We start from the raw sequence: 13,428 nt of genomic DNA, 5'->3' as shown, positions 1-13,428 counted from the left end.
AATTCAAAGAATAAAATCACATATTTATGAAGATCACTTAAATTTCCATATTAATGGTTGTTGAAATCTTAATTCACTACACAATATAAGATTTTAGGAAATTATCAAAATCTGATTAATACGCTTGAATTTTAATTTTTAAATTTTGAAATTTAATTTGAATATTCAATATTTTTACTAATTATGATACTTTAATCTTTTGTGTAAGTATTCACTAGTTATTTTTTTCAAACAATTCAAAAATTGTTATCCATGCCCAAAAAGGGAAGAACGTACCAACTTACCTTAAAAAAGATAAAAGCTAGAAGTTTTAGTTCAACATACGTGTATATCATATATTATCATTAATATTATACAAGTAAAATGTTAATTTTTTATCGTCACCAAAGTGTAATAACACTAAAATGGTTAGAAGAGACTGATGTGATTATTATGCTCTAAAAGGGTTTGGGATATTAAGTATCTAAATATCATTATAGTAGTCTTCATGCAATTATATGCATTAACTAGATACCGTGCTTCAAAATACTAGATTTTTTATTTTAATTTCATTCCTGAATATTTCAATTCTGTTTTGGAATATTCCAATATTTATTTTAGTGATTCTAAAAATTATTCGTTCTACATATCTGTTTAGAATATCTGAATCAAGTGATTCTTAAAGTTTGCAAAATTATTTTATTTGGACCATATAGGGTATACCGAGTAGAGCCATGTCATTGCGACATTAGTGACATGACACTTCCGTGACAGTCTGTTAGCTCTTGGGAGGAACTTTTGGTCATTTGATAATTGTTCAGGATACGTGGGGGCACCCAAAATTTGATTTTTGATTTAATTTACTGTGACAACCCGGGTCAAATCTCGAGCATTTTTCGAAAACCGGGTCAAGTCCCGATTCCGAGTCCGAAATAAACCGAAGCATACTGTCCCGAGTGCAGCCAACTTGGGTAACAACTAGCCCACCACAGGCCCCCAAAAGATCATGATTTGTTGGTGCACATAGTAGTAGTACTTTGCCTTATAAACTGAACAGAAGTCTCAAATCTCCTCGACGTGGGATTGGGGTGTTACAAACTCTGCCACTTAAACTCCTGATGTCCTCGTCAGACCTGAAAAGATAGCCCATAAGACCAAGATCGTACCTCTCTAGTTATTGTGGGATAATATCGGCTGGTTTCGTGTCCCCACGTCCGGGCCTCTAGCCATTGTGGGATAATACCACGAGCCTTCGTGTCCCCACTTCCGGTAACTTGACGCATCAAGCTTTCGAGAGTCCGCTCTGATACCATATGTGACAACCCAGGTAAAATCCAGAGCATTTTTCGAAAACTAGGACAAGTCCCGATTCCTAGTCTGAAATAAACCGAAGCATACTGTCTCGAGTGTAGCCAACTTGGGTAACGACTAGCCCACCACAGGCCCCCAAAAGATCATGATTTGTTGGTGCACATAGTAGTAGTACTTTGCTTTAAAAACTGAACAGAAGTTCCAAATCTCCTCGATGTGGGACTGGGCTGTTACATTTACGGTGATATTGTATATGCCATACACGTCATCCATTTTGTTCGCACGCATTAGGTACCCTATGATGTGTGTGTATTTATATATTTTCTGATCTCAATATGAAATATCCTAGCCCCTCGTTATTTTACCCATACTTTATTTTAAAATTATTGTTTTATTATAAACTATGAAATACTCATTTAAAATTTTCTGTTTTACAAATGGTATTCCAAATCCGTACAAGGCGTTCGACTCATTACAGTATTTTTTTCTAACGGTTGCTTATGGCGATTTAGGAATGTGTGATTAAGAGCTACCCCATTTCATTGATTAGAATTTTGGACTTCATAATTATCTAGACTTAATTATTTATTTAGAGATTTCACCATTTATATTATTGGTTTAGAAAATTTGGAGATTTAATATTATTTTAAATATTTTTAGAGTGTTTAATTATTATTTAGAAATATGTTATTTATATGTTTGCATGTTTATGGATTATAAGTAATATTTTTTTTTATTTTAAAGAAAGGGGTGTTACAGAGATTTGTAGAACCCGTATATAGGTTTAGGGATATTAAGTATCTAAAGATCATTATAGAAGTCTTCATGCAATTATTTATATTTACTAGACACAAAAGACAAAACAAATATAGTAATCTATAAGAGGAAAAATAATAGAGTAATATATATGAAATATTTTATCGTATCATTATTATGTTCATGATTTCTGGAATTGTCTTTGGAGGAGACAAATACTTAATTTTCAATGTGAGAGTCTTGATAGCCACAAAAGCTAGAACAATTATGATAATGGATAACTGATTAGTACACTTGACCATATTTCAAAATTTCTAGTTAAGTGACTTTTGAATTTTTTGGCCCGACCAAATTAATGTACAATCATCCATAGCGAAAAATCCAGATTGATAAATCTCTTTAAAAGGATAAGGGAAAATAAAGTTATATTACCATCCTATAGCTAACTTAAAAAAATGGCATCCTCTTAGTAAATTCATTTATATATATTCAAGACAGTACAATAACAACATTTATGTACTCTTTACATATGACTTGGTGAGTACATAAGAGAATTAAAGAGATATCTTTGTGTGTAGTTTCATAAATATACGATCAAGTGTTCAGTAATGTTCAATGAAGGAATCTTATTTTATGTAATTCTGTTATAGTTTGTATACATGACCAAAGTATTATTATTATTATTTTTTAAATCTGACCTTAGAATTAGATTGAGGTGTAAGCTATTTATTTTATCAAGAATAAAAGCTAGCGAATATACGAAGTTACACTATTGGTATCATTTGCACTTCTATTAAAAATATAGACAAAGTGACGTGGCCGAATTTATAATAATGGTTGCATTTGGATTTCTATTGATAATATATGGTGTTCTTATATATGTTAACTGAAGTGCAATAAAATATATAAATAACAGTGTTGTAAAAATTATCAACTCGGCCTAGTGACTCGGGTAGAAACTTGATTATACTAAAACTCGGTCAAAACTCAGTTCGACTCCGAGTAATTTAAGTCAAGACTCTTACTCTGGCTGAACTCTTGAAATGTTAATCAGTGCTTCTTAGTGCTTCTTCTGTAATCTATACACTCTTTACTTTACTCGTTATTTTCTTCTTTAATCTCTTTTTTTAGAAATTAAAAATCAAATATTTAATATCTTGATTCATGATTGAAGCCCTCACAAAATCAAAGATTCAATATTTTAATTGGAATTTTAATATATATAATTCAATATCTCCTCGTAATGTATATTAACTACTTATGAATTCCTTAGTTGGTACTAGTGCTGCATTTGTATCTTTGAATCTTGATGTTTATGACTGTATTTGTATTGGACTCTTCAAAATATGATTTAGGTTTTTGTTATATGTGTTATTTATTGCTCTTATTCTATTTTTTTTGTTTGTGATATACTATATATAATGGAAACACTTACAAATGTTAGTTCACCCGTAGCATCAAATTCAATGTTTATAAAAACTATAGATGCAACAAATTCTAATAGCAATGTTATTGATGTTGTCGGGGTATCTGGAACAATGGTCCCTGATAAAACAAATAAAGGAAGGTGTAATTTGTGTGGCAGTGAATTTTACAAAGGTATTAATCTATTGAAACAACATATTGCTCGCATTAGAGAAAATATGGAATCTTGCAATGAAAATACACTTTTGGAATGATATATACAAGACAACTTTAGATGTGACCAAAAGAAAAAAAAGAGAATATAAAGAAGCATATTCAAGAATTTAGAGATGAAGTCATAGGATATGATGTAGAGATAATTGATGTGGAACCTATTGCAAAAAGCCACATTTACTCGGACCTTTCGATGAATCAGAACTTTGGATGAATATACAAGACTAATAGGGTCTAAAGATTCGACTATTGCATTGCATAAAGTGAAGAGACAACATAATATTAATGATTCAATGTTCAAGGAAAGAACCGGTGTACTTAGCTCGTTGGGTGTAGAAATCTGGTCTACCATTTAATACCACTAATAATTATGGATTTCCTAAATTTGTAGATTTGGCCCGCAATACATGTCACCTAGTAAATATCAGTTAAGGAAGGCCTTATGAAATAATATGAACATGAAGTGTGAATTGTAAACTTCGCACTAGCTTTATATCATCTATTGAAAGTTCAAGTTAATTACACACATGAAGATATATATTTGAATATATGGATAAGTGTATCAATGAAATTGGAGCAAAAACCACTATTCAAGTAGTTACCCACAACGATACAAATAACATGTTTATTACCAAACTAATAAAGGCAAAAAAAAACCTATCATATTTTGGATATCTTGTACAACTCATACTTTGAATCTTATTCTCGAACGAGTATGTATTTATCCTTATACTTTTAGACTATTACATGTTTTATGAGCAAATTTTGCTGCAACATTTTAAATTGTTTCAGCTTATGACATATATTAGTTTCTTACATGTTTTGCGTACACTATTAAGCAGTTTCTGGTACAATTTTTAAACAGTTTTGAACATGTTTTTCCTGCAGTTTTTTAGATTTTTCAGCAGATTTTAAATGTATTTATACAACAGTTTTTTAGCAGATTTTAACTATTTTCTGCTACTATTTTTAGCAGATTTTTACATGTTTATGCTGCAATTTTTTCTTATTTTAGCAGGGTTTAAATATATTTATGCAGCAATTTTTCGATAGATTTTAACAGCTTTCTCTTGCTGTTTTCAGCATATTTTTACATGTAGATGCTCTAAATATTTATTTTTAGCAGATATTATAGATATTACATGAACATATATTTTTTTCTCTTGTTCTTCGGATAGAACTAAAAATTTTAAGGAATAATTGAAGGAACAAATGCACTCACCATTTTTATTTATGCAGATCACAAGACGTAAGCTTTAATGAGAAAATGTACCTTTACCGTATTTTTTTGAAATTTTGTTAGTTGCTTGCTGGACTAATTACGGATATGAAATACCATATTTAGAAAAGATGGCACTGAGCATAGCATTTTTAACTTCAAGCTGATCAGGATGTCACTACAAGAAAAAAGTCCATAGATATCACATTTTGGCCGATGTCTATGCTATTTCCCAACCGATGTTGATGTCGGTGATGTCTATTCTAGACATCGGTGAATACCCGATGTCTATACTCGATTAGACATCGATTTTAGTTAAAAAATAGATGTTTATGTGTTGATTATTTACATAAAATGCTATAAATAAATTATTTAATAACTAAATTACACCTAATTAAACATGTTAAACATATCATGAGCTATGTTTTTGGAGAGATATGTTAGCGTAAGACTTTACTTATTTGTTGTGATGACTGAGAATTTTGCGATGTAATTAAGTGAATAAAGTATGCTTTATGTGACGTGATTATAATTATGTGACTAAGTGCTGATTAATTGTCTTTTCTGCATATTAGTATATAGGAGCGTAAATAAAAACATTCCAATTTAAAGAGTCACCCTAGGAGTTAAGCTGTGTCGTCGGGCCGTCAGGTAGAACGGAACCCGTCCCAATAAGGAGTTAAATAATATAAAATGTGAATTATGTGTGATTGAATGAAATCAATGTGAAAATAAAGTGTATCGTCCTAAATGACGTGTTGATCAATAATGATAATGAGAAGCGTAATTGAAACGCTGTGCGTCGGGCCGTCAGGCTGAACGTGATCAGGTACGCGTAGAAAAAGTATAAAGATTAAAGAAGAATAAATTCTGTGATCAGACCTGAGTCGTTATGTGATTGTATATGTGTGATTGCTTGTCTGTGTGCATGACTATGTGCTGTGTGACATTTTTATGAATTTAATGGAATTATATGATTTAAATAAAGGTTTATTTAACCTTCGCGCATTTTTATAAAATTATCTGAGTAAGATAAAAACATGGGAATTGTTTTGTTATCTTCATACTGTAGACTTTCTAAAAATGATGGACGGATTTATTTGGTGATCGTTGCATTTTAAATTGATTTTTATATGGAAAAGTGTTATTAGTAGCACAAACTTGTAAAAATCATATAAAATCAACCGTAAGCTCGAAAATCTATTATGAGTAATGGTTGGAAAGATAATTTCGAGATCTACATGGGAAAGATTTTTATTCAAAACAAATTCATCTTTCCGAGAGAAGTATTTGCAGATCAACTCTATTTTCTTTTAAGAATAAAAAGAGAATCAAAACATAGAATAACCTAATTACTATATTACCCTCCCTTGGTAATATAAAACCACCCCACCCCACCTCCTTCTTCTTTCTTTTTTATTCCGAGCCCTCCCTTCTTTCTCTTTTTTCTCTCATTTCTTCCTCTCTCTCTCTCAAATTTTCTCTCTCTCTCTCTTGGTACACTCTCTCTCTTCACTCTATCTCACTTGTTCTTCATTCATTTTCGGGTAGAGAACCTTGATTGTGTGAGAAATAGAGATATCTACTTGTATTCATTCATGCATGTAGCTATTTTTCAAGTTCTTGAGAAAAATCAAAGTTGGGTTTGGTGGTTTTTGAGTTCCGTTTTCATGAAACAAAAGGGTTATGTTTTGAATGAGGATATGTGTTTGCATGTGTGCTTTACTTGTGCAAATGGGTGGTTGATGGTTAGAAACCCCCGAATGGGGGCACCACCGAGATGCCACCGCCACCGGTGATGAACTTCGGTGAACCGGTGGTGAGCCATGATGTTAAAAACTGAGCTCTAGAATCTTTCAATCAAATATTTGTGTTTGTATATGGTATTTTGATAAAAAGGCCGAATGATTTTGTGGATTATAAGTTGATAAATTGATTCTTGTTGGTTGTAATGATAATTTAGTTTGATGTTAAGAGATTAGTAGGATTAAAGATGCAAAAGTTTAGAAGTTGAGTTTGCATGTGTGTTTTTTTGAGGAAGGCCGAATGGCCCTTGCCATTTTTAGAAAACCAAGTTGATTTTTACTAAAATGAATGAGTTGTTGATTTGATATATGATTATGGGTTGATTTGTGAATTAAGGATTAAGAAGATCATTTGCATGTGTTGTTTTTTTTGAAAAATCCGAATGGGATCTTGGTTTTAAAAGATCAAAAATGATTTTTAGTAATGATCATGACTCGTTAATGTTTATTCTTGGAAATCAGTAAAGATTTAGTGATAAAATTTCTTAATGTTTGCATGTATCAAAAAGGGCTAAGTTCTTTTGTGAATAAAGTATGCTAACTAAGATTCTATGATAATTGGACTTGTACATTTGTTTAGATGCGAAATTTGGGAATGCATGGTGAAGGTTATGGTTCGATCTTGTGTTAATAAAAAGAAGAAATTTATTTTTGTGACTTGATTTTTGGTATGATTAAGGTTTAACTAGAAAGTAATAAGATTGCATGTTGACTTAAAAGAGGAGTTGTTAATGTATATTTTGGTTTGATTATGTTTGTGGTTAAGGCCGAATAGGCCAAAGAAATTCAAAGTCGAAAATATGATTTTTGGTAGATGATAGAATGATTGAGTGTTTATGTGTGAAAATCTTTGAATTTTGCTTGTTGGATTATATTTTTGGTTCGAATTATGGATAAAAGAAAAGTAAATTGAGTTAATTAAGGTTAAAAGCTATAAGTAATAGTCGTGCATGTCATTGTGTGTTTGTACGAGTTATAAATATTTGATCTGGGAAATTAGTCAAGATTAGCGAGTATTTGCAAAGTGATATAAGGCTATGAGTAAAGAATGTGCTATGTGCTTATGTGTATAAGCTATATTCGTATACCCGAGTCAAGGATATAATCGAGTTATCGTATTGAGTGATCGTTCTGGGAACGAGAGTTGAGAAACTGATTAAGGTTTTGGTTTTATTATAGATTCGGAGCGTGAGGGCATTCAGGCTAGGAAAGGAAATGATATACTAGGTGGCAGTAGTTCAACCTTCAGGAAAGCAAATTCAGGCAAGTAACTCTGATTACTTGTGTAAATGATTATAAAGAAAATGTTGTTCATACCATGTAGAGTATTGAACTATTTAACTTGTGAAACCCTGATATTGATTTGAGATACCTTGCCTTTGATCTTGATAAACTGTTATTGATAAGCTTACTGATTCAACCCTTTGATAATATGTCCTTTCTGTTCAAGTTACTTATTAAGCCATGGATCGTATTGAACCTATGATTATCCTTGTGAACCCTATTTAATGATACTTTATTTTCTGATCACCCTATTGATCCTTAGACAGATGTTGATCCTTTTAACTTAAAGGCCTTGTTATCCTTGATTCAGAATTCTTAAGAATTGTTCTTTGTTTATCCTTGAATCACTCCCTGAACTTGTTTTTGAAAACCTATTTGTTTTTTTTCCAACTCAAGGTTTTCCAAATGAATTCCTGATGGATTGGATTGGGACGTAAGAGGCTAGTGGGACTACTCCAGTCATGGTAAGAGGCTAGCGGGGCTAGTCCAACTTAAGGCTGAAATTATGCCGATTGGTACCTTAAACACCGGATGGAGGTCGGTACAGGCTGGTCACCCGTATTATAATGAAATGGAAAGATAAAGTGATCCAATCAAGGGTTCTAAATGATTATTTAAAAGCGAACTGAAACTTTCTGTTTAGTAAATTGATTCTTGAAAATGTAATGGTTTATATTGTTTTGAAAAGATTTGATTAAGTTAATGTGAAGCTTAAAGCTTGAGAACCCTGATTCTTAAATTTGTTGATCATATGATTGATTCCGTATAATGAAATAGTGTTGCTTTCCTCTTTTGAAAGATCTATCCTAATCCTTTAATGATTTGTGATGAATGTTGGCTTCATCCTACGTTGAGCCTTGTTCCTTAAAAGCTCCGTATTGTTCCTTCAAACCCTTTCCTTAACCCAAAAGCTGCAAATCTGCCACCTAGAACAAATAAAGTAGAATGCCCTGAGTTCGGTAAAGTATATTGTAATTTGATATCATAGAACTGCTTTACAGTTACACGCTGAGTTTTATACTCATATGTTTTGTTTTAATCTAATCATGGCAGTTAAGCAAGAAGATGGCCAGGCTTAGGCGCACTGCTCGTAAGAACGTACCCGGTGGTCCCTATCGTGTTGAGGGCTTCCGGTTGCCAGAGCAGGTAGTGGTATTTTTGAGTGAGCTCGCGCCTAGAAGGAAATGTTTAAAGATACAATGGGTTATCTGTCGGTTTCCAGCCAGAATCGATATTGTTTATTTAATAATATTTTGGGGTTGTAAGTTATATTTTATGATTGGTAGTTATAATCTTGTCTCATACTTTATCCTGTTTATCCTGTTAGTAGTTAATCGGGGTTTATGCTTATTTAATTATTAGGTTAAAGGTGTGTGAGTCCTTATTTCCTAACCCCGAGATTGAGGGTGTCACATTTGTAGCAATGAACAGTTGAATATGTATTAGGTTTCCTTATTCATGTATATCTTATTAACTAGATTGATTATGTAACTGTACAGTATATAAGCATAGATAAAGTTAACATTATATGTCTCGAATATTGATATATCATTCTTACAACCTAGCAGCTCTCAAAAATATTTTTTCATCCTTTGAGAGAGTTTTATTAACAATTTTTATTCATTAATATAAAGACTGTTCTTCATCTTTGAGATTTAATTTCAATTTGATTGTTATACACTATATTCACCCCCACTATTGTATACTAAAAGGCCTGATAATTGGTATCAGAGCTTGTTGTTGATACAAAAATAGATTAAGATCCAATAAAACAATAAAACATGGTAGAAAAGAAACTTAACAACACAACCAGCACTAGTCACAAATCAAATCAACAACAATATGATCATATATGAAACCATCAGAGTTCCGATTTTGAAAGTGAATTTATATCCTATTGGTAAAGTAAAGATGGCTATGTGTCTACTAGCTACATATCTTGAATATCTGATAAGGATTTATGATGGTCCTTACAACCCTAAGAAACTGAATGTTTCTGTTACGGGTGAGCCTAAAAAGATGGTTGATAAAGAAGAGAAGAACTACACTGCTGAAGATCTAGCATCAATCATGAAAGATGCCAAGGATAGACATCTTTTGCATTGTAGTTTGGATAGTGTTATATCCAATAGACTCATTGGATGTAAAACTACCAAGGAGATATGGGATACCTTGGAGGTTAAGTATCAAGGCTCAACTGCTATGAAGAAAAATAGAAAAACTATACTCACACAAGAGTATGAGTATTTTGACTCAAAAGATGATGAGCTACTGACTGAGATCTATGAGAGGTTTCAGAAATTGTTGAATGATATGTCACTTGTAGACAAAGAGTATGATGCAGAAGACTCAAATAAGAAGTTTCTTTTTGCACTCCCCAAAAAGTGGGACTTGAAGGTCAAGTCCATAAGAGACAACTATGATCTTCAATATACACCCCTAGATGAGATCTATGGAATGCTGAAAATTCATGAACTGGAGGTGGAGCAAAAGAGCAAAAGAAAGGGGTCAAGATCTAAGGGAAAGGTTTTTCAGAAATAGTCATTCAGGAGGAAATGCTATGATTGCAAAGTTTGATACCGAGTCATCAAGTATATATTGATGATGAATCGAACTCTGATATCTCTACCGACTCTTAAAGTGATCATTGTGATGATGGGAAGATCTTGCAGATGGCTGCTTTAATGGTGAAAATCTTTAAGAGGATGGCTTATAAGGACTTCAAGAAAGGAAAGAGGTTTTCCAGGAAAGGCTCTAGTGCTTCAAACACTGATAAGAAGAACTACATAAAATATGATGATAAAGGGCCCAAATCTGGAAAAGTTGACTCCAAGATCAAGTGTTACAACTGTGATGGAGTTGGAAATTTTGCAGCTGACTTGATCACAAAGAAGAAGAACTAGGATGATGCTTCAGAATTTGATGAGGGTGTTAACTATGCTCTCACAAAAAATGCTGAAAGTGAATCTGAGGCTCTCGAGACCAATATACCTCAAACAACTCTATCTTTTGATACTGATGATATCCATGAGTTAAGATTATTTCTTAAAAGCTTGCATGTTAGTTATAGGGAACAAACCCTTAAAAGTGCTAAGATCAGAATTGAGAATTCTGACTTAAAGAAAAGAGATGATTTCCTAGAAGCTGTGTTAATTTTCATGCTAGAAATTCAAAAAGAAAGAGATGATGTTGTTTATGTTAAAGATAAATTGTTAGAAAAACATGCTTATCTTGAGAATGAGTTAGTTAAAGAAAGGGAAATAATCAAACTTTGGACTAATTCAGGAATAAAAACATAGAGAATAATTGAAAGTGGCTATTGGGGGTCAGAATTAGGTAATCTAGATAAACCTAGTAGTGAAGATGTTAAAGAAAGCGGGTATGCGAATCTTAAACTAGTAAATACTGATAAACAGGTTAAAAAGAAGAAGACTAAGTTAACACCTGTTAAGTTGGACATAAATACTGAAGGACTTAAATTAGTAAGTGACACGAGTTCAACATCAGCATCTAAGCCAAATTTAAAATCTGATAGTTCTCAACAGGGTAAGGCCAAGTCAGTAAATATTGGTTTAATGACTCTGAACAGGTTTAATCAAAAGCTGAAAGAAATTAAAATGAAGAACAAGGAAAATAGCCAAGGAAAAATAGGAATAGGAAGGTAGTGTAAATAAGGATAACAAATACAAACAAATTCCTAATGCACTTAGAAAGGCTTGTTTAAATTATGGTAGTACTAATCATATTGCTGTTGTTTACATGAAGAGTAAGGGATTAAATACTGTTCCTCCTAAATCAGAGTTTAGAAGCAGAATAGTTAGATATAGACTACAACAACCTTGTTTTCATTATGGAAGTACATAACACTCTATTTACACATGTAAAGAGTATCACAATTTGTATTATGACTATTATAAACTAAAATCCTCCTTGAATAAAATTAAAATTATTTTTGTATTTGTATCTCCTTATATTAAGAATGTTAACATAAACTCTAATATGAAGACTTCTGCTACAAATGTTAATTAATTTAATATTGTCAAAGGATCCAAAAAAGGTCGGGTCCTTAAAAATTCTAACTAATGGTTTATCTAATTATAGGGTAACAGAAAAATACTCTAGTCATTGGATGCTCAAGACATATGACTGGAAATAAAGCCCTACCACTAGAGTTTAAGGAGAATGTCGATCCAAGTGTTTCTTATGGAGATGTCAACTTAGGAAAAACTTTGGGATATGGAAAGATTAAACTTGGGAATGTAATAAAGGATAATGTAGCTCTAGTTGCAGGACTTATATATAACCTGATGAGTGTGAGTGAAATATATGACAGAGGTTATTATGTAAATTTTAATGATGAGCATTTTGAAATTATCAGCAATTAAAGTGGCAATGTTGCAATAATTGGTTACAGATATGGTAACTTATATAAAACCAGGGTTTCCAAAAATAGTGATGGATCTATAATTTGTTTGTTATGTAGACTAACTGTGGAAGGCAACTGAAATTGGAATATAAGACATTCTCAACTGAACTTCACCAATATTAATGAACCTGTGAAGAAAGATCTTGTAAGAGGATTACCCAATTCAGTTTTATTTCTGATGGATTGTGTGATTCATGCAAGAAGACCAAGCTAAGGAAATCATCAGTTAAGAGTAAGACTAAATTCTCAATTCTTGAACCATTTCACTTATTATATATTGATTTTTCTAGTCTAGTTAATGTAATTTATATAGCCAAGAAGAGGTATGCACTTGTCATTGTTGATGAGTACACCAGATACACATAGGTTTTTTTTCTGCACACAAAGGATAAGACACAATCCATTCTTCTTGATCATATGAAGCAATTGGAAAAAGTATCAACACATATTATGAAAATAATTTGAAGTGATAATGGAACTGAATTCAAGAACAACACTATGGAAGAATTCTGTAAACAAAAGGAAATCAAAAAAAATTTCTTCCCCTTGAACTCCACAACAAAATGGAGTTGTAGAAATGAAGAACATAACTCTTATAGAAACCGTAAGGACCATGCTTGAGGAAGCAAAATTACCAACCTACGTTTGGGCTAAGGCTGTGCAAATTGCATGCTTTACACATAATGTTACTATGATAAAAAAGAAGGGAAATACACCATTTGAGATGGTAAAGGGAAAGAAGCAAAATTATAAGTACTTTCATACTTTTGGTTGGAAATGCTTTGTTCTCAAAACTCATCCTGAACAACTTACAAAGTTTGACCTAAAAGATGATGAATATATTTTTGTTGGATATCCACTATCAACAAAAGTCTTCAAAGTTTATAATCTGAGAACAAGAGTAGTCATAGAATCTATTCATATATCTTTTGATAACATGAAGATCATAGGTCTAAAAGATGTAGATGAACATTAACAAATGAGATTTGAAAATAAAGTACCATATGCTG

The 13,428-nt window shown here is 32.1% G+C and overlaps 1 protein-coding gene across 1 annotated transcript; it reads left to right on the top strand.

Annotated features, from left to right (window-relative positions):
- Window positions 1–9,903: 9,903 nt before the first annotated feature.
- LOC141705514 (uncharacterized) lies at window positions 9,904–10,895 on the top strand. Its single transcript, XM_074508432.1, has 2 exons — window positions 9,904–10,518; window positions 10,665–10,895. The coding sequence occupies exons 1-2, from the start codon at window positions 9,904–9,906 to the stop codon at window positions 10,893–10,895; spliced, it is 846 nt and encodes a 281-aa protein (XP_074364533.1).
- Window positions 10,896–13,428: the final 2,533 nt, after the last annotated feature.

Source organism: Apium graveolens, unplaced genomic scaffold (assembly GCF_009905375.1).
Source record: "Apium graveolens cultivar Ventura unplaced genomic scaffold, ASM990537v1 ctg8979, whole genome shotgun sequence".
NCBI classification, from domain to species: Eukaryota; Viridiplantae; Streptophyta; class Magnoliopsida; order Apiales; family Apiaceae; genus Apium; species Apium graveolens.
The sequence above is the reverse complement of the archived record's forward strand: the minus strand, read 5'-3'. Positions and strand labels throughout refer to the sequence as shown.

Coding starts and splice junctions, on each gene's coding strand:
- LOC141705514 (XM_074508432.1), top strand. CDS start 9,904: ATGGCTATGTGTCTACTAGCTACATATCTTGAATATCTGATAAGGATT. Junction 10,519..10,664: donor GGTCAAGATCTAAGGGAAAG/GTTTTTCAGAAA, acceptor AAGATCTTGCAG/ATGGCTGCTTTAATGGTGAA.